Source organism: Cyanistes caeruleus, unplaced genomic scaffold (genome assembly GCF_971803275.1).
Source record: "Cyanistes caeruleus unplaced genomic scaffold, bCyaCae1.hap1.1 HAP1_SCAFFOLD_94, whole genome shotgun sequence".
NCBI lineage: Eukaryota > Metazoa > Chordata > Aves > Passeriformes > Paridae > Cyanistes > Cyanistes caeruleus.
The window spans coordinates 1,005,456-1,029,741 of NW_028255897.1; the positions used below are offsets into that span (position 1 = coordinate 1,005,456).

The 24,286-nt window shown below is 56.0% G+C and overlaps 2 protein-coding genes across 2 annotated transcripts in view; one reads left to right on the forward strand and one right to left on the reverse strand.

Moving 5' to 3' along the window:
• The window catches only part of LOC111946061 (uncharacterized), a 101,816-nt gene extending 85,553 nt beyond the window's left edge, over positions 1-16,263 (forward strand). The window contains exon 7 of the mRNA XM_086873312.1: positions 15,477-16,263. Coding sequence (XP_086729438.1) covers positions 15,477-16,263 — 787 coding nt within the window. The remainder of the gene's footprint in view (positions 1-15,476) is intronic.
• Positions 3,902-11,342, reverse strand: LOC147646540 (uncharacterized). Its single transcript, XM_086873341.1, has 14 exons — positions 10,261-11,342; positions 9,833-9,904; positions 8,986-9,093; positions 8,260-8,331; positions 7,810-7,881; positions 7,536-7,607; positions 7,353-7,454; positions 6,799-6,906; positions 6,444-6,515; positions 6,284-6,355; positions 6,098-6,196; positions 5,597-5,677; positions 4,810-4,972; positions 3,902-4,278 (listed from the first exon to the last, which is right to left on the reverse strand). Exons 1-14 carry the CDS (start codon positions 10,355-10,357, stop codon positions 4,230-4,232), a joined length of 1,239 nt encoding a protein of 412 aa, XP_086729467.1. The 5' UTR covers positions 10,358-11,342; the 3' UTR covers positions 3,902-4,229.
• Positions 16,264-24,286: the final 8,023 nt, after the last annotated feature.

The following is a 24,286-nucleotide window of genomic DNA, read 5'->3' on the forward strand; positions in this document are numbered from 1 at the left end:
TCTGCCAGCAAGGAGGTGACACCATCACCGTTCCCCTCTTCATCCCCGTGTCCTATTTAGACAAGAATCTTCCTTCTCCTCTGCTCCAGAGGGTGCTCGAGTGCCCACAGGGAGCCCCTTCCTCGCTCCCGTGGAACTGGTGAGGGCTGGTGTGATGCAGGGCCGTGATGTCACACAGCTGTCCTGGCCACAGCACTGTGACATCACCACGCCAGCCCTATATAAACCGGCCCAGCCCCCGCAGCTGCCAGTGCAGTCGCCATGGGACGTGCCGTAGCCATGGGTGACGGTGGCGTCCTGATGCCTGCCCTTGTCCTGCTGCTGGCCGCTGTGGCTGGCTGCTGGGCCGGTGGCCACTGGCAACCACGGAGGCGGCAGACGAGGAAGCGCCCCAGGGTTAGGCCCAGAGGCCCATGGAGGAACCGAGCAGCCCCTGCGGCTCCCAGGTTCTCCAGGCCTCGGGCCACCCCTCGCCGGCGGCCAGGTGCTCCCGCAAGCCCTCTGGAGAGCTCCAGCAGCTGCAGTCCCTGCATGGCAGTGGCCCAAGAGCTGCAGGAAGTGATGATCCGGCACTGGGCACACAATGGGACATCTGTGCCGCTCTACTTTGGGATGTGGCTGGCGTTGTGGAAAGAACTGGAGAAGCTGATGAGGTGAGGCCACCTGCCCTGCTGTGGCTCTCCCAGCTTCTCCAGAAGCCGCCATCCCTTCAGGAGGCTGCTCCCAGCAAGATTGACCATCCTTGGGAGAGCCTCAAGCCTTGCAAGGATGGCACAGCAGAGAAGACCCGCCATCTGTGCAAGAAGCTCAGGCGGTCAGAGAACGTCCATGGTACCAGGAGCCTCCACTATCTCTGACAGCCTCCATCCCTAAGAGAGGCTGTATGGCACTGCACGGCTTGCGGCGTCCTGCACCGGGACATCAAGCCAGAGAACCTCCTCGTCAACTTAGACACTGGGGACCTGAAGCTGATGGACTTCGGTTGTGGCACCTTCCTCCAGGAGCGGGCCTTTACAGAGTTTGCCGGTGAGCCCAGAGCGCGGGCCCTGCTCCCAGTGCCAGGCACTGCACAGCCCCAATCCCTCCTGGGCCACGGGGTGCAGCGTTCAGCTGGCTGTTGGAGATGGTGTGCGGGTTCCTGCCCTTCGAGAACGATCGTGACACCGTGTTGGGGCAGCTCTTCTTCCCGCAGGAGGTCTCTCCAGGTTGGTACGTGGCCTGAAGCAGGCAGGCTTTGGCAGGTGGCACCACGCAGCCCAGCCCGGCCCTCCTGCAGCTCCACGGAACGTCCATGTGCCCTCAAGGGCCGGCTGCAGCAGGTGGCCCGTAGCAGGCTGGGTGTGGCACGCTTGGCTGAAGGAGGGGACGCTTGTCCTGCCGTGCCGCTCTCCCGCCAAGGGCAGCTCCCAGCACACGCAGCGTGGCCCGGCTTCTGCAGGCGCCGGGAGCAGCTGGGCAGGAGCCTTCTGCAAGTGAGCGCCGCTTTCTGCCTTCTCTCCCCAGAGTGCCAACATCTGATCCGCTGCTGTTTGTCCAAGCACCCCATGGATCGGCCAGTGCTGGAGCAGATCTTCTACCACCCTTGGGTGTTTGGGCGGGCATTTCTGATGCCTTGGCGCAGCCTCTGCAGCACCCAGTTCCCGTGTCCCACGCAGGACTGAGGGCCCAGGAAATAAAACAACCCAAAACCCACTGCGGGCCTGGAAGTTTTGTCCTGGTTAGCAACTTCAGCTAAGGGAACCTCTGGGCAAAAGGGGTAATCAGAGTGTTCTCTTCAGCCTTTGTCAAGATTTTGGTGCCTTTCCTCCTGGTTGTCCCTCAAAATCAGAGGGGGGTGGAGCCTGCACCAGTCCCCCCAAATCGGTGGGAGACAGAGACTACTCCCAGGCCCCTCAAGACTGGAGGAGGATGGAGACTATCCCTGGGCCTCCCAAACTGAAGGGAGATAAATACCTGGCAACACAAAATAAGAGATGGATGGAGCCCAGAGCATCCCCCAAGTCAGAGGGGGAAGAGGAGACTGCCAGCCTCCCCAAAGAGGAGGGGAATTGTGCCTGTGCCAGCCCCACAAATTGCAAGGGGACAGAGAACACCCCTGGCCTGGCAGAGGGCAAAGAGCGGCCGGGGGATGCCAGGATGGTGACAACACTGGCACCCCCCAAATCAGAGAGGGACAAAGAGCCCGCACAGGCTTCCCAGAAGCAGAAAGGGGGCAGCAAATATCCCCTGTCCCCCTAAGTCGGAGGGGCACAGACACAAAAGGCCCCACAAAAAGAGCATGAGGAACCAAGAGCACTGCTGGCCCCACAAGGGTAAGGAGGATGGAGAAACTCCCCATCTGTCTTTGTTTTGGAAGACAGGTGTCTGCTAGAAAGGGCAGGGGCCTCCCTTGGAATGAAAATGTAGACCCCCTCCCTCTGAATTATTATAATTCTGAAATCAAGGGGCTTTCAGGCAGAGATCTGAGGATAGGAATAACAGTTCTTTATTAGTATTTATAACCAGGCAAACAAACAACAATAACTTCAGCATTAACAAGAAAACAGAACCAGGGGGCCCATGACAGCTTTCTTGGCTGAGATGGGATGGAGGAGAGGCTTTGTTTTCACAAACCCCCTCGGGCGGGCAGTCCCGGTGCTCCTGCAGGGCTCTGAGGAACACTCAGCTGGAACAGCAGGGATGAGCTGAGATCCTGGGCCGGTGGCTGAGGTGGATCAGCAGCTCCGCGGCGGTGCCTGGCACTGCCACACGTCCCGGCAGGACAGGGGGTGCGAGGCCACCAACAAAGAGGGAAGAAGGAGAAGAAGCAGCAGCTCCGTCTGGGTGATGGCGAAATTCCCTTGTCCCCACCGTAACAGCTCTGCGCCCAGTGTCCTCTGAAGCTGAAGAAAGCCCCCCAAACTGTGCCCACCCTCCCCTTTTCCTGCCCCCTTCCCCCCCTGGGCCCAGCCAAACTCTTTGTCTTTTGTCAAGCACCCACCAAGTACCCACAGGTAGGTTGTCTCCCCAACTAATGGGTAAAAATTCCACAGGCAATCCAGAACTAAAAAGAAAAGGGACACCTAACCCTCAACAGGGTGTCTTAATCCCTCTTAGAGTAAACATTACCAATTAAATGCAACTTCATGTTTAATTGCAGAAGTGGAAAAAATGTTCCAGAATTCTAAAACTACTTTGAAAAATATGTTATTAATATAGAAAAAGGAAGAAACATTTGGGGATTACTTCCTACTAAAAATAATTCTAAATATTTCAAAAAATTCTAATTTTTAAAAATAAAAACAAAGATAACAAGGTGGGTTCCCCAAGTCTGTCTGCTGCCTGCCCAGCCAAGGCTGTGGCCAGCCAAGCAGCTGTGCCAGTGCTGGTGGTACCAGCCAGACCCCAGAGCAGAAGCCCAAAGGTGTTGCTCAAGCTCTGCCTTGGCAGGAGGGTCCTGCCTTCAGTCCTGTCCAGACACCAGGGCCAGCACTTTCAGGGACAGAGGGTCCTATTCTGGGTGGTGGCTGCACAGCAATAAGCTGATAACGCAGCTTTGGCAAGGAAAACAGACACTGGCTTGGAGACTCAGGAAGAGAGGTGCAGTTCTCCCTGACTGAATGTAGTGATTAACATTCACACTGTTATAAATGCATATCATATTATTGGCTTTTCTCAAATATTAAAAGGAATCTTATATGTATAAGATTAGAAAATTTTTTTGTATTAATATGGTTTCCTTTATTTCTGTTATTGATGAAACTTTGAAATAGTGGTATAATACATATATGTTAAGCTTTGGCATAGTACTAAAACAAAAACTACTTTAGTTTGTATAACCCAAAGACTGCAAAAGATAGCTGGAGATGCCCCCTACATTCAGAAACTATCTTATCCAGATGAAGACAGCAGTGACCAGAACTCTGGGGGAGGAATTTATTGCATTTCTGTTATCAGGAAACGTAAATCTCATTGGCGCCAAGAAGATTGATCTATTGGGAAGGGGGCAAGAGAAAACTAAACAGAAGAACACCAAAGATCCTAAGAAGAATGTATGAATATGCATGAGAATTTATGGATATGTAGTAGGATTCTGTTTTTAAGGGACAATCTTTTGTCAGTAAGGTGTGCTCTCTTGGCTGAATGCAGAGACACCTGGCCGTATCTCTGTACTTTATTTATTTTTAGATCCGAATTATCTTTTCATTAAACCTTGAAATTCTATAAGAAAAATATGTGAACCTCGTTTTTCACAACACTGAGCTGTTTGGCCGGACATCTGGAGGTGCAGAGGCGCTCCTGTAGAGAAAGAAAGTGGCTGAGGCCCCCAGCTGCCGCTGGCACACAGGGACCCTCCTGCACAGCAGGGCCCAGAGCTGCCAAGGCTCCCCAGCACGGCTGCAGCTGCTGGCACAGCTTGGCCCAGCTGGACAGCTGCCCCTCAAGGCCCTGGAGAGCAGGGGATGGCTCTGGGCAGGGTCCCTGGCCAGGAGCGGGCCCCAGAGCACCTCTGCCTTTCAAGGGCAATCTCGTCCCCGCTCTTTCTCCTGCCCACCTTGCTTTGCCTCTGCCCGCTGCTCCTGGGGCTGCTCTTGGCCAGGCAGCCTCAGTGGCAGCCAGCACTGGCTGCAGCCCCAGCGGGCTCCCCAGGACAAGGCCCAGCAATTAAGAGGCCAATGGAAGCCCTGGGCAGCAGCAGAACTCTCAGCAGAGTTATTTGGACAACCAAGGACTAGCCACAAGTCCACAGCAGCTTCACTGGGAATGTTTCTTTTCTACAACAGACTTTCAAAAGAAGCTGTTTGAGGGAAAAATGAACAAAACACTCACCGTTTTGTCTTCCAGACATACCAGATTCCAACACAGCATAAAATGAAGACAAGCACCAAACAAAGCAGGCCTGCCATTAATTCTAGCCAACAGCGTGTTCCCTGACAGAAACCTCTTCCGATGCCCTTCTGGGAATTGGGAACACGTGTTGTGCCGGCTGCATCTGTGGGAGCAATGGGCAGCGTGAGGCCTGTGCTGTGCTCCACTGCTGAGCTGGCAGCACGGTGGGTATGTCCAGGATATTCCCTGTTTCCCCCAGAGCTGGGGCCTGCAGGCACCTTGCCAGCCCTTGGCACAGGCTGTGCCACACAATAAAACCCAGAAAGCTGAGAGGGGGACCTAGGGACAGCACAGCTGCTTGGGCAGTGACTCCTTCCAGGGCCACGGGCCAAACCCATCCCTGAGCAGCCACTGCCACCCCTGACCCTCCCTGCTCTGTGACAGCTCCTCCAGCCCAAGGGGACAGAGCCAGGCCCTGTCAGGGGCCAGTGCAGCCCCTGCCCAGTTGGGAGCCAGGGCTGGCTGTGGCCCTGGGCTCACAGCAGGGCTCCCGCTCGGGGCTGCTCCTGTGTCTTGGGCCTCAGGATGCTTAGGGCCAGCTCCAGGAGCAGCTGCAGTGGGATGGACACTGGTGCAGGAATCCCGATTCCCAGGGGCTGGGAATGAGCTCCAGAGGCCTGGAAGCCGAGGCACCTCCAGCTTTGGCTGGACCGTGCAAGGAGAGGCCCTGTGGGAAGAGCTGCTGGCACACAGCCCCACGGAGGGCTGAGCCCAGCACAGCAATTACCTCCTGTGCCTGGGCCCGTGCCTGCAATTGCCTCCCTTCCTTCAGGAAATGCCGCCTTCCATAGAGCCTCTCTGTCCATCCCTTGAGAAAGGAAGAGGCACAGCTGGATCAGATGGAACCATTACATAGCAGGGAAGTGGCCTCTTCAGGAGGCAGTGTTTGTCAAAGACATGGAAGAGGATCAGGAAAAGGCCCAGGCTCTCTCTTGTCCAAACCACCTCTCCTGATCTGCTCAGAGACCAGGAAGTTGCAGAGGATCTCAAGGTGTGCATGGGCCATGGTGCAGTTTGGGCAGCCTGCCTGCTGATGCCAAATGCCTTCCTGCAGAGGCTGGGCAGAAACTGCATCCAGGCCAGGCTGGGAAACAGCCCTGCAGGGCTTGAAAGCAGCAGCAGGGCAGCGAGGCTGCCATGGATCCCTTCCCATGGTGCAGGGCATGGCATGTCCAGAAAAAAACCCTGACTGCTGCATCTCAGGAAAAGCTGAGGGAAATGCACCCACCACGCCCTTTGAGCAGTTCCTTCTCTATTTCTTTCAGGATATGGTGTGACTCAAGTGGTTCTTTCTGTCCTGTGGCTCTGTTCTTCCCTCTCGGAGGACCTTAACAAAAAATAGTTCCATTTCCCAGGAATGGATCCCAGAAAAGCAATGCTCAGCCTGTGGGTACGGCAGGGACACACCACTCACCCCTGCGATGGGAGCCGGGCTTGCGGGCAGTGATCGGCAAAGGAGCTGGGAAAGTCCTCCCTGCAGACACACCTGTAACTCAACAGCCACAGAAGCTTCTGTCACCTGCTTCCTACCAGGTTGTCAATGATTATTCCTCAATGGGACACTGAGAACATACCTGCAGGAGGCTCCAAGGGCTTCAAAACTTTATCCAGCCATTCTAATGGAGAATCCTTTCTGGGAACCTCATCTGGAAGGGAGCACAGATCAGAACCATTCCATGGTGTGCTGGGATCCCCTTCTGCCTTAGGGAACTGGGCACTGCCAGGGGGTTGGGTAAGACCATGGGAGCCAGATGTCAGTGGACATGGAGGAAGCTGTAGAGGGGCCTGAAATGCTCTGGGCTGGCTCCTGGTCACTCTCAACACTCTTTCCATGCTCTGTGCAACATCCCTGAAGGGTGGGCGCTCCCCAGCAGCAGAGATGGCAGCTCAAGCCTCAGCAGGGCTCAGGCCCTGGGGCACAGCAATTACCTCCTGGGACTGTGCCTGGCATGGCCTCCCTTCCTGCAGCAGAGGCTGCCCATGAGCCACTGCTTCCTCTGGGAAACGCTGCCTTCAGCACAGCCTCTCCATCCACTTCTGCAGAAAGGGACAGCTGGATCAGATGGCAGCATTCCCCACTGGGCGAGGTGGCATCTTCAGGAGGCAATGCTTGCCAAAGACTTGGTTAAGGACCAGGATATCATATAAACTTTTGGGATTGGCCAGGGCCCTCCTTTCTCCAAACCAACACCATTTCTGATCTACCCAGAGACCAGGGAATCCTACAAGACCTCAGGGTGGGCATGGCCTGTGCTGCAGTTTGGGCTCCCTGTCAGCTGATACCAAATGCCTTCCTGCAGAGGCTGGGGAGAAGCTGCAGCCAGGCCAGGCTGGGAAACAGCCCTGCAGGGCATGAAAGCAGCAGCAGGGCAGCAAGGCTGCCATGGATCCCTTCCCGCTGTGTTGGGCACTGCGTGTGCAGATGTGCAGAGAAAGTCCCCAGCTGCTGAGTCTCAGGAGAAGGCTGAGGGACATGGACCCACCTTGTCCTTCCTGCAGAATTTTCTTCAGCATTTGCCTCATGGGTTTGGATGGCTCATGGGGTTTCATAACTCCTGTAGCTTTGGTATTTCCTCTTGAAGGACCTTAGAGGAAAATAATTCCATTTCCCAGGAATGGATCCCAGAATGCCAATGCTCAGCCTGTGGGGTCAGCACACCACTTACCCCTGTGATGGGAGCCAGGCTTGTGTGCAGCAACCAGCCCAGGAGCTGGGAGAGTCCTCCCTGCAGACACACCTGTAACTCAACAGCCACAGAAGCTTCTGTCATCTCTTCTGATCTGAACAGGCAGCACTGAGCCACAGGAGCAGTGAGAGGATCACACAGGGCGAGGGCACACATGTGCATGGCTCTGTCCTGGCACCTGCAGCGATGCTCTCCTGGCCAAGCCTTGGGCTCTGAGCTGGCAGCTCTCCCAGGGGGAAAGGCCTTCACCTACCCTCACCATCTTCCAGAGCCTCAGTCCTGGGTGTGGGTTGGGAAGCCAGATCACCTTCAGCAAGAGGCTTGGCTGAAAAAAGAGGTAGGACAGAACAGCTCTCGTGGCTCTGTAGGAGACCCTCAGGCTCCCTGGGGCTGGCAAAGGAGCCATGCAAGGCACAGCCCCGGGACACAGCCCTGGGCCCGGCCCCTTCCCTCTCTGCTCCTCTCCGTGGCTGCACAGAGCACATGGAAGGAGACACTGGCATTGCACATGGGAAGAAGATTGACAGCTAAATGCTCCTTCTTCCCACTGGTAGTGACCTGTGGGATCCCTCAGGGCTCTTGAAGGGAGCAGGGCGAGGTTTCCAGAACCCAACAAGCCTGAGATTATGTTAAGAGATATGGCAAATGCTCTTGCCACCTTGTCACTTTGTGTTCTGTCAGTAAAGGGAATAGAAGAACTTGCCTCCAGCATTCTCCAAGATATTCAAAGTATCATTCAGTAGCACTTCCAAATAATTGAGGTTGAGTTCCAAATCTAGAAGGGAGCACAGATCAGAACAGTTTCCATGGTGTGCTGAGATCCCCTTCTACCTTAGGGAACCGGGCAGTGCAAGGGAGTCGCGCTAAGGCTGTGGGTGCCAGATGTCAGTGGACATGGCCACAGCTGCAGAGGGGCCTGGGGGCTCTGGGCTGGCTCCTGGTCACTCTCCACCCTCTTTGCAGGCCCTGTGCAGCATCCCTGGGAGAGGTGGCTGGAGCAGCCCAGGCCCCACTGGGGCCCTCTCTCTGCCACAGCTGAAAGAATTGTAAAAGCAATGGGGAAGAACTACAGCAGGCAGTGCCACAACTGTCCCTCAGGCCCTCCCTCCCTCCTGCCCACATTCTGCTGGGACAGCTCTCCCATCCCATAGGGACTGGGCCAGGCTCTTTCAGGATACAGTGGAGCCTTGCCCTCCCCCTCTGCCTATTCCCCACCATGGGCACCCCTTTGCAGCTGCTGCCAGGATTTGGGACCTGTCTCCCATGGAGGGACCCCAGCAGGACTGCTCAGTAGCCAAGTGCCCTGAGCCTGCTGGGGATAATTCCACTGGGCTGTGCCGGTCTTGTCCGGGCTGTGCCTGCACTGCCAAGCAGCAGAGATGGCAGCTCAAGCCTCAGCAGGGCTCAGGCCCAGGGGCACAGCAATTACCTCCTGGGTCTGTTCCTGGCATGGCCTCCCTTCCTGCAGCAGAGGCTGCCCATGAGCCACTGCTTCCTCCGGGAAACGCTGCCTTCAGCGCAGCCTCTCCTTCTGTCTCTGGAGAAAGGAAGAGGGATACATGCATCAGGTGGGGCTGTTTGTTCCCCAACATGAAGGTGGCATCTTCAGGAGGCAATAGTTGTCAAAGATATGGATAAGTTTCAGGAAGGCATCCAAACTTTGGAGCCAGGCCAGCCACATCTACCACAAGACTGGGAAATTGCAGGGGATTTCAGGGTGTTCATGGCCCATGCTGCAGTTTGGGCTCCCTGACAGCTGATGCCAAATGCCTTCCTGCAGAGGCTGGGGAGAAGCTGCAGCCAGGCCAGGCTGGGAAACAGCCCTGCAGGCTGTGAAAGCAGCAGAGGGGCAGCAAGGCTGCCATGGATCCCTTCCCGCTGTGTTGGGCACAGCGTGTCCAGATGAACAGAGAAAGCCCCCGGCTGCTGAGTCTCAGGAGGAGGCTGAGGGACATGGACCCACTACGGCGTCTCTCCAGATCACTCAGCCTCTTGTCTCCTGTAGGTTTGTTCCTCCCTCTAAGAGGACCTTAACGGAAAGTATTTCCATTTCAGATGAATGGGTCCCACAGAACCAGGGCTCAGCCTGTGGGATCAGCAGGGACACACCACCCACCCCTGTGATGGGAGCTGGGCTTGCGTGCAGCAACCAGAAAAGGAGCTTGAAATGTCCTCGCTGCAGACACACCTGTAACTCAACAGCCACAGCAGCTTCTGTCACCTGCTTCCTGCCACGTTGTCAATGATTATTCCTTGTTGGGACAGTGAGAACATACCTGCATGGGGCTCCAGAGGCAGAAAATCTTCATGAAGCCAAGCTGCTGGAGAAGCCTTCCTACCACCCTCATCTGGAAGGAAGCACAGATCAGAACCATTCCATGGTGTGCTGGGAACCCCTTCTGCCTTAGGGAACTGGGCACTGCAAAGGGGTCGGGGAAGGCCATGGGAGCCAGATGTCAGTGGACATGGCCAAAGCTGCAGAGAGGCCTGGGGAGCTCTGGGCTGGCTCTGGTCACTCTCCACCCTCTTTGCAGGCCCTGTGCAACATCCCTGGAATGGCAGTGGAACCAGCCCAGGGCCCCTGAGGCCTCTGTCCCTCCCACAGAGAAAACCCTCCCTAAAGCCCTGGGGAAAACCATCCCCAACACCTCCCAGGGAGAAGGGAGCACTGTCCCGGGAAAGGGAAGCCAGGCCGCCGGCTCACCTGCTCGCCCTGCTCGCCACGGAGCAGCCTGGGCAGCCCTGTCAGGCAGTGCCACTGCCAGGAGGAGCAGGAGGAGGAGGCGCAGAGCAAAGGCCATGGTGCCTTGCCCACTGCCAGTCCTGCAGCTCTTGCTGCCACCACTGTCCTGACACCGCTGTCCCAATGTCAGCACCGCTGCTGCCGCCGCCGCCGCTGCCACAACAGTCGTGGTCAAGGACTGACTGCTCGGTCCTTGTGGTGCTGGGCAACCACGGGGCTCTGGGACCTCTGTGACCTCAGAGCCTGCTGTCACCTCAGCCTGCTGTCACCCCAGAGCCTTCTGTGACCTCATGGCCTTAGATGTCTGCCCCAAGTGTACTTCCATCTGTACTAGAGGACTGCTCTGACTGTGAATCTTTGACTTCATCAAAGGGTCATTGCTAAACAAAACCTTGGTTTTGCCTGCTGACATTGCTGGACAGGCAGTGTCCCAGGAGATGCTCTTGATGGTTGCCTCTTTTCCTGGGCATGGCACTGGAGGAGGTCCAGGCCCAGGTGATGCCACTGAAGGAAATGTGCCCTCAGCCCAGGAATGCTCAACACGAACTCCCCCAGCCCCTTGGGGCCCTGCCTCTGGTCACAGCAGCCCCTGCCTGGCTCCTGCCTGCCCACACCGTGGTCAGCCCTGCCTGCTCCTGGACATGGAGCTCAGCCAGGGCTGGTGCTGTGTGGGCTTTGCTGGTGGTACCAGCCGGACACTGGGGTGAGAGCTCCATCTCTTTATTGGAACAGAAGAGCTGTGCTGGGCCCTGCCCTGGCAGGAGGGACCCACCTTCAGTCCAGGCCACAGAGCAGGGCGGGTCCCTTCAGGGACACAGGGCCTTGCTTTGGGTGGTGGCAGCATCTGCACAGCAGCAAGCTGGTAATGCAGCTGTGACAGGGACATCACGTATGGGCATGGAGATGTGAAATGTGTGGTGCAGGTGTCCCTGAGGGAGGTGTTGGCCTTTCCTGTGAAGCTGCAGAGGGGAACCTGTTGAGAGAGGAGATGGCTGAGGCCCCAGCTGCAGCTGGCACACAGGAACCCTCCTGCACACTGGGAGATTCTCACTGCGCTCAAAGTTTCCCTCTGAAGACTAAGAGCTGAATGTGGATGGGCTTAGCAGCTGATCTGCAGGCCAAACAATTGAGGTAGCAAAAGAAGAAATTGAGAAAATACAAGTTTATCCATAGCAAGGAAGAAAGCAAGGCAGTTAGCATGGAAACCAATAAAAAGGGATATAAGGGGTATTTGCAGTTGTAATAAATGGAATTGGTTCGTGCTAACTAAATTGTAACTGTTATTAAAGTTCTTATTAGAAACAATCAAGAATCAGTGTTACAAAGCAGATGTACCCCTTTGCAGATGTTACATGTCAAAATTAAGGTACAGGATGTAGTTTAGAAGATAAATGGTGTCTCAAGACCAAAATCGCCTTGAGATGGACCAAAATTAGAACAAATTTAGGCATTGGGCCTAAAGATTAGTAAACATAAGGCTAATTAATAGACTTACATAACACAATGCTCAGTATGTATGCACAAACCTGTAAGGTTATCCAAAGGACAACAAGGAAGAAGAGAAGCCTTCGCCAAAAGACCACCAAAAGAAGACTGAAGACCCCCTAACAACAACTGAGGCATGTGCCGTGAAGAAAAGTGATGTAAAGTCAGAAAAACTTGAAATAGGAGGGAACTTAGAGGAAACATTAAGGAATATGTATAAGGATACAGTATATAAGTTTAGCTTGAAGTGCTTTGTTTTGAATGTGAGGCAGGGTGGGAAGCCTCTGTACCCTGGTCAGTTTTGCTTATGCTTTAATCATACTTAATTACTAGCAGATTATTTATATAAATTTTAATTTTTATTAAACTGTAGTATTTTACTAAACTGTATTCTTTTATAACACATTACTATTCAATTTAGTAAATTGTATTCATTTTTAATTAAACTGCCATTAACCCAAGGGACCTAGTTGTCAAAATTCTAATTTCATTTATAACAATATTTTAACAAAGAAGGCTGTTACAACAACATTGGTATTTACCAAACATGACACAACATGAGCTATATTAACATAGAAGGCCCCTTACGGTGACAACATTCTGCTGTTCAAACTGTAAAACATCTTTGTGTACTGATCAGGAGGTCACGATTTACTCTTTACAATCCTGATGCTGAATGTCTCCTGAGGAGATCTGGTCAGGGAGAAGAATGAGCCCCTTGTGGGCTGCCCCTGTTTGGGCAACCTGCTCCTCACCCCGAGCCTCAGCATGTCTAAAATCGCCCACCTGGGACTGACATCCCAAAACATTGAAAACATTTCTCTTTATAATTTTTCTTTATAATTAAAAACTAATTAATTAATAAAAATAAATTTTTAAGTTTATAATACTATTATTCTGAATTTTTATAACCTAATTTTTATATTTATATAAAAGAATTGATACATTTTGCGCAACTAAAAACATTATCGGTCCTTGGTTCCAAGTACCACAATTCCCTTCATTAATTAATTGGTCACTATTTCTCCCTCTTTATGCTAATTACACATATTTTTAGTCCTTTGATCATCATTTTTATCATTTTCTCAGACAGGGTAAAAGGGGCCACTTTGGGGTCCATGGGGACTTTTCTGAGGAACATTTGGGGCAGTTTTGGGTCTGGGGACGGAACTTAGAGAGAACTTGGGGGTCTGGAGGACACATGGGGAGCCGGGAGGGCACTTGGAGCGGCATTTAGGGATTCTGTGAGACAATTCGGGGTTCGGGGGAGCACTTGGGAGTCCAGGGGGGCACTTGGAGGCCAGGGAGGGGAATCTGGGGGCCCTTCGGTGTCCCGGCGGGCACTTGGGGGGCTGTAACAGGGAATCTCTGGGTCGCGGGGGATGATGGGAGTTGTAGGCGCCGGTATAATGAGGCTTAATGGGCCGCGGAGCATCACGGGAGTTGGAGGCTCAGCGCCAATAGGTTCCGGTGAGGCGCGGGGCATGACGGGAGATGAAGTCCCGCCCGGAATAGCGCTCTATGGGCGCCGCGGAGCATGATGGGAGCTGTAGTCCCGGAAGTGGCTCGGAAGGCGCGTTCGGCGGTGTGGGGAAGCGCTTGGAGAAGACTTCTGCGTCCGAGCTGCAGGTGCTCTGGGCGAATGTACACGGCTCGGGAGCACTTGGGGGGAACCTGGGGAGCTGTGACCGGGCTCTTTAGGTCGCGGGGCACGGCAGGAGGTTTGGGCGCGGAACTGTGTTGTGGGATGATGGGAGATGAATTCCCAGGAGTGGCTGGAAGGGGAATCTGTGGGGTCGGGAGCATTCAGCGATCCAGGGACACTTTGGGGGACCTCGAACGGGCGCTGAGGGGGCACTCGGGGATCCTGAAGGGTCTGGGGGACACATGGGACCTATGGGGGGCGATCCCGGGGTTCTGGGGAGCGCAGGGCATATTCCCAGTTCCTCACAGCCTGGTCTCAATTGCCCCCTGGAGGCTCCTACTGACTGCCAGTCTGATCCCAGTATGATCCCAGTCTGATCCCAGAATGATCCCAGTATGATGTCAGTACACAGCCAGTGCAATCTCAGCCACTGCCAGGATGATCCCAGTACAAACCAGTCCCTGCCAGTGCTGCCACTCCTGGGATCCCCCAGCCCTCTCTGTGTTCCCCCCTCCCACATCTCCCCAGAGGAGCCCCAAGGGCTGGCAGTCCCCAGCCAGGGTCCGCAGCCAGCCCCAGGTTGGATCTGCAGCCCCCAATTTTCCCAGTTTCCCTCCCCTTTTCCCCGGGCCGGCTTCCCCCCGTCCCCAGCGGGTGGGAGCAGCGGAGAGCCCCGCGCTGCCCATCCTGACCTGTCCCGGCTCCATCCCCGCTCCTGCCGTGGGCTGTGAGGGGTTTGGGAACGGGGCACCGAAGGTGTCGCTGCTCCTGGGGGAGGAGGAGGAGGGATGGAAGAGGAGGGATGAAGAAGGAGAGGGAGAAGGGATGGAAGTAGGAGAAGGAGGTGGGGTTAGGGAGGAAGAGGAGGAGGAAGGATGGAAGGGGAGGAGAGGGAGGAAGAGGAGGGACAAAGGAGGATCACGGAAAGGAGAAGGAACCACAAGGTTGAGCACTCCTTGAATTCATAGCCCCCTCCTGTGGGATCATCACCCACCATCCCACAGGTGATGGGGGAGTGGGAGCTTTGCCCGGATATCCTGGGGGGGTCCCTGGGTTGGGTTTATTTTGCGGGCGGGGAATGTTTGGAGAATGTGGAACTCCAAAGCTGAGTGGAAGATCCTACTTGGGGGGACATTGGGGGGTCTCACCATCCCTAAGTGGGGAAATGGAAACAGGGGGAACTTTTTGGATTCCTGGCACTCCCAGCTGCCTGGAGATGGTAGGGACTGAGCAGACAGGTTGTCCCTAGTACAAGCTTGACTCCCAGCAGCTGGGACAGGCGGGAACCCTTGAACCTTCTCTTCTTGAAGACAGGGGAGACTAGAGATGGGGAACTCCTGGGAGGCATTTTCAGAGCTGAATATTGGTGTTTTTTGGAGGTTTTATGGACCCCAGATGTCCGGTGACTTCTAGAGATGAGCTTTGACAGAGGGACCTGCAAACTCAATGTCCTCATCCCTTGTATTTCCCCAAACCAGGATTTCCCATTCCCAAACCTTGGCTGGATGGAGAAGGAGGCTGTGAGGAAGAGGAAGATGCACCAGAACACCCAGGCAGGTGAGGAGGAAGTCAGTGCCCCTTTCCCCCTCTCTCCTGCTCCATCTCCCAGCCCAGCCTGGCCCCCGGCTGCAGGACAACCCCGCTGCCGACGCCGTCCTGCCGGGGACGCACTGGGGGGATCTCCTTCCCCTTCCCTCTGGCACGGAGGCAAATCCCATCCTCTCCTTGTCCTTCCTCCCCCAGACAAGGAGCTGAGGATGGAGACCAGGGAGGACAAATCCCCACAGGAGAAGCTCATGGAAGAGGCTGATTTGAGCAGCTCCACAGCACAGGAATCCCACAGGGAGGAAAATCCCCAGAGATCCCGCAGGAGAAGGGGCTCCAAACGCTGCCTAGGGTGCTCTGAGGAGGAAAGACCCACCCTGTGCCGGGAAGGCGGCCGGAGATCCAGCCGGGGCTCTGAGCTGGTGGTCCATGAGCAGCTTCAGGATGGGGAGAAGCGCTACAAGTGCTTGGAGTGTGGGAATAGCTTCAGCCAGAGCAACAGCCTGATCTGTCATCAGATGATCCACACTGGGGAATGGGCCTATGAGTGTGAGGAATGTGGGAAGGGCTTCAGCTGGAGCTCCCAACTCATCATCCACCAGCGCATCCACACTGGGGAGAGGCCCTACGAGTGTCCCCAGTGTGGGAAGAGGTTTCAGAGGAGCTCCACTCTCCTCAGGCACCAGCGGATTCACAGAGATGAGAGGCCCTTCCGCTGCCCTGACTGTGGGGAGGGCTTCAAGCAGAACTACACCCTCATCACCCACCGGCGCATCCACACTGGGGAGAGGCCCTATGAGTGTGGGGAATGTGGGAAGAGCTTCAGCCGGAACTCCAGCCTGATCTGCCACCAGAGGATCCACACCGGGGAACAGCCCTATGAGTGTGAGAAATGTGGGATGACCTTCAGCCGGAGGTCCCATCTGACCATCCACCAGATGATCCACACTGGGGAGAGGCCCTATGAGTGTCCCGAGTGTGGGAAGAGGTTTCAGACCAGCTCCCATCTCCTCGAGCACCAGCGGATTCACACGGATGAGAGGCCCTTCCGCTGCCCTGACTGCAGGAAGGGCTTCAAGCACAACTCCCACCTCATCACCCACCGGCGCATCCACACTGGGGAGAGGCCCTATGAGTGTGGGGAATGTGGGAAGAGCTTCAGCCACAGCTCCAGCCTCAACACCCACAAACGCCTCCACACTGGGGAGACACCCTACGAGTGTCCCCTGTGTGGGAAGAGCTTCACCTGGAGATCTAGCTTGACCCAACACCAACGGCAGCACCAGTAAGGGAAGCTCTGCAAATGCCCCAAAGTACAGGAAGAGCTTTGTGCACTGCTCCAGCTTCATCCCCCCTTGGAAAATTCAAGGTTGGCAGAGACCTGGTGATCCATGTCCCTTTGATCCATGCTGGGGAGACACCTGTACCTTTTCCTGCCTATGGCAATGACATGATGTGGGATCAAAGAACGTGAGGGTCTGGCCATGGCCCTTTTGTTATATTCAATCCCATCTCAGGTCATTGCCAGGGGCAGGTGTTGGGGGTTAGGTGTCTTTTTTTTTTTAATTCTGGATTGCCCGTGGAATTTTTACCCATTAGTTGTGGGGACAGCCTGACTGTGGATACTTGGTGGGTGCTTGACAAAAGACAAAGAGTTTGGCCGGGCCCAGGGAGGGAAGGGGGGCAGGAAAAGAGGAGAGCGGGGACAGTTCGGGGGGCTTTCTTCAGCTTCGGAGAAGGACACTTTGGGTGCAGAGATGCTGCGGTGGGCACAAGAGAATTTCACCATCACCCACAAAGAGCTGCTGCTTTTTCTCCTTCTCCCCTCTTTGTTGGTGGCCTCACACCCCCTGTCCTGCCGGGACGTGTGGCAGTGCCAGGCACCGCCGCGGAGCTGCTGATCCACCTCAGCCACCGGCCCAGGATCTCAGCTCATCCCTGCTGTTCCAGCTGAGTGTTCTCAGAGCCCTGCAGGAGCACCGGGACTGCCCGCCCGAGGGGGTTTGTGAAACAAAGCCTCTCCTCCATCCCTTCCCGTCTCAGCTGAGAAGGTTGTAACAGGGGCCCTGGTTCTGTTTTCTTGTTAATGCTGAAGTTATTGTTGTTTGTTTGCTTGGTTATAAATACTAATAAAGAACTGTTATTCCTATCCCCAGATCTCTTCCTGAAAGCCCCTTGATTTCAGAATTATAATAATTCATAGGGAGGGGGACTACATTTTCATTCCAGGGGAGGCCCCTGCCCTCCCTAGCAGACACCTGTCTTCCAAAACAAAGACAGATGGGGAGTTTCTCCATCCTCCTCATCCTTGTGGGGCCGGCAGTGCTCTTGGTTCCTCATGCTCTTTTTGTGGGGCCTTTTGTGTCTGTGCCCCTCCGACTTAGGGGGACAGGGGATATTTGCTGCCCCCTTTCTGCTTCTGGGAAGCCTGTGCGGGCTCTTTGTCCCTCTCTGATTTGGGGGTTGCCAGTGTTGTCACCATCCTGGCATCCCCCGGCTGCTCTTTGTCCTTTTCCAGGCCAGGGGTGTTCTCTGTCCCCTTGCAATTTGTGGGGCTGGCACAGGCACAATTCCCCTCCTCTTTGGGGGGGCTGGCAGTCTCCCCTTCCCCCTCTGACTTGGGGGCTGCTGTGGCCTCCATCCATCTCTTATTTTGGGTTGCCAGGTATTTATCTCCCTTCAGTTCGGGGGGCCCGGGGATCGCCTCCATCCTCCTCCAGTTTTGAGGGGCCTGGGAGAAGTCTCTGTCTCCCACCGATTTGGGGGGGACTGGTGCAGGCTCCACCCCCCTCTGATTTTGAGGGACAACCTGGAGGAAAGGCACCAAAATCTTGACAAAGGCTGAAGAGAATGCTCTGATTACCCCTTTTGCCAAGAGGTTCCCTTAGCTGAAGTTGCTAACAAGGACCAGACTCGCGAGCCCGCAGTGGGTTTTGTGTTGTTTTATTTCCTGGGCCCTCAGTCCTGCGTGGGACACGGGAACTGGGTGCTGCAGAGGCTGTGGCAAGGCATCAGAAATGCCCGCCCAACACCCAAGGGTGGTAGAAGATCTGCTCCAGCACTGGCCGGTCCATGGGGTGCTTGGACAAACAGCAGCGGATCAGATGTTGGCACTCTGGGGAGAGAAGGCAGAAAGCGGCGCTCACTTGCAGAAGGCTCCTGCCCAGCTGCTCCTGGCGCCTGCAGAAGCCGGGCCACGCTGCGTGTGCTGGGAGCTGCCCTTGGCGGGAGAGCGGCACGGCAGGACAAGCGTCCCCTCCTTCAGCCAAGCGTGCCACACCCAGCCTGCCACGGGCCACCTGCTGCAGCCGGCCCTTGAGGGCACATGGACGTCCCGCGCAGCTGCGGGAGGGCCGGGCTGGGCTGCGCGGTGCCACCTGCCAAAGCCTGCCTGCTTCAGGCTGCATACCTACCTGGAGAGACCTCCTGCGGGAAGAAGAGCTGCCCCAACACGGTGTCACGCTCGTTCTCGAAGGGCAGGAACCCGCACACCATCTCCAACAGCAGCACACCCAGGGACCAGATGGTCGCCCCATCACCGTGGTAGCAGTGCAGGCCGATCCACTCGGGCGGGCAGTACGTGCGTGTTCCTAGGGGAGACGGGCGGCGCTGCTCAAGCGCAGGCTGCTGCCTTCCAGAACCTGGCGTCAGCCTCCTGCCAGAGGCAGGGGCTGCAGCCGTGGCCACAACTTCCCCCCAAGGCCTGCCTGCCTCCCCCTGACAATGGGCCAAAGCCAAGAATCCATTCTGCAAGGCTGACAACGCCAGCGGAGCAGCCCAAGGCCTTGTGGGCCTGCCAAGCCGAGGAGCCAGGGCCCGGCTTTTGCAGCCCCTTTCTGTCGGCAGGGCCGGCAGCCGGCTCCTGGGGCACAGCACCTGCCCCGTGCCACAGGGCAGCCGGCAGCCGGCTGAATGCCGCACCCCGCAGCCCAGGAGGGAATGGGGCCGTGCAGTGCCTGGCACTGGGAGCAGGGCCCGCGCTCTGGGCTCACCGGCAAACTGTGCAAAGGCCCACTCCTGGAGGAAGGTGCCGCAACCGAAGTCGATCAGCTTCAGCTTGCCAGTCTCTGGGTTGATGAGGAGGTTCTCTGGTTTGATGTCCCGGTGCAGGACGCCGCAAGCCGTGCAGTGCCATACGGCCTCTCTGAGGGATGGAGGCTGTCAGAGATAGCGGAGGCTCCTGGCACCATGGACGTTCTCTGACCGCCTGAGCTTCTTGCACGGATGGCGGGTCTTCTCTGCTGTGCCATCCTTGCAAGGCTTGAGGCTCTCCCAAGGATGGTCAATCTTGCTGGGAGCATCCTCCTGAAGGGATGGTAGCTTCTGGAGAAGCTGGGAGAGCCACAGCAGGGCAGGTGGCCTCACCTCATCAGCTTCTCCAGTTCTTTCCACAACGCCAGCCACATCCCAAAGTAGAGCGGCACAGATGTCCCATTGTGTGCCCAGTGCCGGATCATCACTTCCTGCAGCTCTTGGGCCACTGCCATGCAGGGACCGCAGCTGCTGGAGCTCTCCAGAGGGCTTGCGGGAGCACCTGGCCGCCGGCGAGGGGTGGCCCGAGGCCTGGAGGACCTGGGAACTGCAGGGGCTGCTTGGTTCCTCCATGGGCCTCTGGGCCTAACCCTGGGGCGCTTCCTCGTCTGACACCTCCACGGTTTCCAGTGGCCACCGGCCCAGCAGACAGCCACAGCAGCCAGCAGCAGGACAAGGGCAGCCATCAGGACACCACCGTCACCCATGGCTACGGCACGTCCCATGGCGACTGCACTGGCAGCTGTGGGGGCTGGCCCGGTTTATATAGGGCTGGCGTGGTGATGTCACAGTGCTGTGGCCAGGACAGCTGTGTGACATCACGGCCCTGCATCACACCAGCCCTCACCAGTTCCACGGGAGCGAGGAAGGGGCTCCCTGTGGGCACTCGAGCACCCTCTGGAGCAGAGGAGAAGGAAGATTCTTGTCTAAATAGGACACGGGGATGAAGAGGGGAACGGTGATGGTGTCACCTCCTTGCTGGCAGAGCATGGGACATGGATTGTCCAGTCAGGGATTGCAAAGTCCTTGAACAGGACAAGCCCTGCTCAGCAACATGGAAACCATCGGTGTGCTGTCCACTACATTCCCATGCTGAATCCGAACTTGGATTCAAATCTAATTCTGTGCCTCTTTCTGGGAATTAAATGGATCCTATCCCATTGAAAACCAGTACCTTTAAAACTTTTGGTTTCTCTGACTTCAGGGAATTGAGGTGCAAATAAAATGAAAGGGTATGATGGAGTTTGTGTCTGCCTAAAATTAACACTTTAATGAGAAATAAAATAGGGACTGTGCCCATAAACTGTGCGCAGTATAGGGACAAACTGCAAAGACCAGGACTACGGGCAGACACAAAAATATACAGGGTAGGTCTGAGGGCAGAGTCTGAGGGCATGGGTCCAACCACAAACTGGGGTTAGAAATATGCAAAATACTGCAACAAATAACAACCAATCAGGGGAGAGAACCGGGAACATTCTAGAAACATAATCTTATGAGGGGTGAGATGATTAACATATTAACTGCCATAAGCCCTTTCTCTTTGCCATAACTTAAACAAATGCTTCCCAAGGCTTGAACTTAATCCCTCTTTTTTTTCTGGGTGAAATTCAGCTGGCTTGGATCCCCAGCGAGGCACATTCCCATATCACATTAGTCAGTTCTTCACCCAACACTCCCTGTCCCGTTCATTTCACACCAGCACTTCTACTCCAGAAGGATTCTCTGAGGGACACAATAAAAAGTCTCTCATGGAATGGGAGGATCCAGATTTAACAAGTGGGAAAGAGATTAACCCCACTATCTGTTTAACTGGTCCCAAGGGTGGAGACCTGAAGGAAACTCATGACTGGATTCAGGTCATAGATCTGCAGGTGCCAAGGAGATATTAAATTATCCTCCTTGGAATTAAAGCTGGGAATTTTTCTTTCTCTGGAGCAGTAAATTAGGATGTTGATGGGCCCCCCTTCTCTGCTCGCTCTGACCCTCCTGCCCCAGCCTCACTCGGTTCCATTCACGTTCCTCATGTCAGGGACACTCTCCACACAGATCATGGCTCGGATTCCTTGGATCCTCAGCAGTGTTTCTCCTGGATTTTAGCCAGGGCTGTCCCTGGTTTTGGGGCAGGCTGGAGCGTGTGGAGCTTTCTGCAGCCACCGTTAGGGGTGTGTGTCTCCCTTTTCCCCAGCAATTTCCTTCTGTCTTCTCCTTCCTGACGTTTCTCCTCTCCACCTCTTCCACCTCCATGCCATGTTGACAGGAGCTCAGAAAGAGCAGGAAAACAGAAACAAGCTCCACAGCGAATTCCTGGAAGAAAAATCCATGGATGGCCGGGAGGCTGCTGTGGCTCCTTCCTGAAAATCGGGGCTGTTGGGAGCACAGCACAAGGTGTCCCAGGACTTAGAGCTGGACACTGAACCCTCCTGGATCTCCTTGGCACCCGTCCCAGGCAGGGATGGTCCTGGATATCCTCCTGGATCTGCCCCAGGACGGTCCCTGCTCCCTGGGGTGGGATGGGACGGGTAGAGGACAAGGAATGAAGGTCAGGAGAATACAGAGATGCTTCTTGCCACTGCAGCAAGAAATTTGGTGCAGTGAAAGCTCAGCTGGAGATGAAGGTGGCCAAACATGTGAGGCACAATAAAAATTGACTTGTTAAATCCATTAATAAAAAAAAATTAAAAAATAGAAATTACATCATCCCCTTCCAGGATGTGGGTGGTCACCTGACAAACACGGACACAGACACAGTGCAGGTTTTCTAATGTATTTATTGCCTCTGTCTTCAACACTCACCCCTCCCTTCCCAGAGGAAAACACGCATTGTACCAAGGGACACTGCAAAGTCCTTGAAGAGGGCAAGCCCTGCTCAGCAGAAACCAAACCACCCCAGACTGAACCACAGCATCCCCATCTTGAATCCAAACCCAGCATGTGCCAGCTCTTGGGAAGAGAGGAACCCCATGGCAGTCAAAACTAGAGCAGTGGGACAAGCATGAGCGCTCTTTGGAATATCCAGATTTATTTAGAGCAGAGGCTCTGCAGAAGTTGGTGAGCTGCTATGAGAAAACTTTTGCAGTCCTCGCCAGCCATTTCAGGAGAGCTCCTCAGAGACAGAGGAACTTCTCCTCCCTTTGTCTCTGGGGGATCTTCTCTGGCACAGAGTAGTGGTTCTTTGAAGTTGGTGCCGCTATGGCGTCCTGAGATCCGGGGGCTTGACACAGGTGGTAGCAGCACTCTTCCTGATGTGCTGCCATTTGCTCCAGGGAAGGATCCATTGCAAGGGGCTGAGCTCCGGTTCTGATTTCCAGGCTTTTCCAGGCCATGTTCATCTTCAGGGATGAGCCAGGGCTGTGATCCCTGAATTGGGTGGGGCCGTGATGTCACAAAGGGGCTGAGCGCTGGTGTGATGCAGGGCCGTGATGTCACACAGCTGGCCTGGCCACAGCACTGTGACATCACCGCGCCAGCCCTATATAAACCGGGCCAGCCCCCGCAGCTGCCAGTGCAGTCGCCATGGGACGTGCCGTAGCCATGGGTGACGGTGGCGTCCTGATGGCTGCCCTTGTCCTGCTGCTGGCCGCTGTGGCTGTCTGCTGGGCCGGTGGCCACTGGAAACCATGGAGGCGGCAGACGAGGAAGCGCCCCAGGGTTAGGCCCAGAGGCCCATGGAGGAACCGAGCAGCCCCTGCGGCTCCCAGGTTCTCCAGGCCTCGGGCCACCCCTCGCCGGCGGCCAGGTGCTCCCGCAACCCCTCTGGAGAGCTCCAGCAGCTGCAGTCCCTGCATGGCAGTGGCCCAAGAGCTACAGGAAGTGATGATCCGGCACTGGGCACGCAATGGGACATCTGTGCCGTTCTACTTTGGAATGTGGCTGGCGTTGTGGAAAGAACTGGAGAAGCTGATGAGGTGAGGCCACCTGCCCTGCTGTGGCTCTCCCAGCTTCTCCAGAAGCCACCATCCCTTCAGGAGGATGCTCTCAGCAAGATTGACCATCCTTGGGAGAGCCTCAAGCCTTGCAAGGATGGCACAGCAGAGAAGACCCGCCGTCCGTGCAAGAAGCTCAGGCGGTCAGAGAACGTCCATGGTGCCAGGAGCCTCCACTATCTCTGACAGCCTCCATCCCTCAGAGAGGCTGTATGGCACTGCACCGCCTGCGGCATCCTGCACCGGGACATCAAGCCAGAGAACCTCCTAGTCAACCCGGAGACTGGCAACCTGAAGCTGATCGACTTCGGTTGCGGCATCTTCTTGCAGGAGCGGGCCTTCACACAGTTTGCCGGTGAGCCCAGTGCGCGGGCTCTGCTCCCAGTGCCAGGCACTGCACAGCCCCATTCCCTCCTGGTCCGTGGGGTGCGGCATTCAGCCGGCTGCCGGCTGCCCTGTGGCATGGGGCAGGTGCTGTGCCACAGGAGCCGGCTGCCAGCCCTGCCGACAGAAAGGGGCTGCAAAAGCCGGGCCCTGGCTCCTCGGCTTGGCAGGCCCACAAGGCCTTGGGCTGCTCCGCTGGCGTTGTCAGCCTTGCAGAATGGTTTCTTGGCTTTGGCCCATTGTCAGGGGGAGGCAGGCAGGCCTTGGGGGGAAGTTGTGGCCATGGCTGCAGCCCCTGCCTCTGGCAGGAGGCTGGCACCAGGCTCTGGAAGGCAGCAGCCTGCGCCTGAGCAGTGCCACCCGTCTCCCCTAAGAACACGCACGTACTGCCCGCCCGAGCGGATCGGCCTGCGCTGCTACCACGGCGATGGGGCGACCATCTGGTCCCTGGGCGTGCTGCTGTTTGAGATGGTGTGCGGGTTCCTGCCCTTCGAGAACGAGTGTGACACCGTGTTGGGGCAGCTCTTCTTCCCGCAGGAGGTCTCTCCAGGTTGGTATGCGGCCTGAAGCAGGCAGGCTTTGGCAGGTGGCACCGCACAGCCCAGCCTGGCCCTCCCGCAGCTGCGTGGGACGTCCATGTGCCCTCAAGGGCCGGCTGCAGCAGGTGGCCCGTGGCAGGCTGGGTGTGGCACGCTTGGCTGAAGGAGGGGACGCTTGTCCTGCCGTGCCGCTCTCCCGCCAAGGGCAGCTCCCAGCACACGCAGCGTGGCCCGGCTTCTGCAGGCGCCAGGAGCAGCTGGGCAGGAGCCTTCTGCAAGTGAGCGCTGCTTTCTGCCTTCTCTCCCCAGAGTGCCAACATCTGATCCGCTGGTATTTGTCCAAGCATGCCATGGACCGGCCGGTGCTGGAGCAGATCTTCTACCACCCTTGGGTGTTGGGCGGGCATTTCTGATGCCTTGGCGCAGCCTCT

What these genes read in the sequence shown, in the direction of transcription:
- LOC147646540 (XM_086873341.1), bottom strand. Translation starts at nt 10,357, where the DNA reads ATGGCCTTTGCTCTGCGCCTCCTCCTCCTGCTCCTCCTGGCAGTGGCA. An exon ending in GCCCTTGGAGCCTCCTGCAG is followed by an intron (nt 6,356 to 6,443) that starts GTATGTTCTCAG and finishes GTTGAGTTACAG; the next exon opens with GTGTGTCTGCAGGGAGGACT. An exon ending in GGAACTGCTCAAAGGGCGTG is followed by an intron (nt 5,678 to 6,097) that starts GTGGGTGCATTT and finishes TCCTTTCTCAAG; the next exon opens with GGATGGACAGAGAGGCTCTA.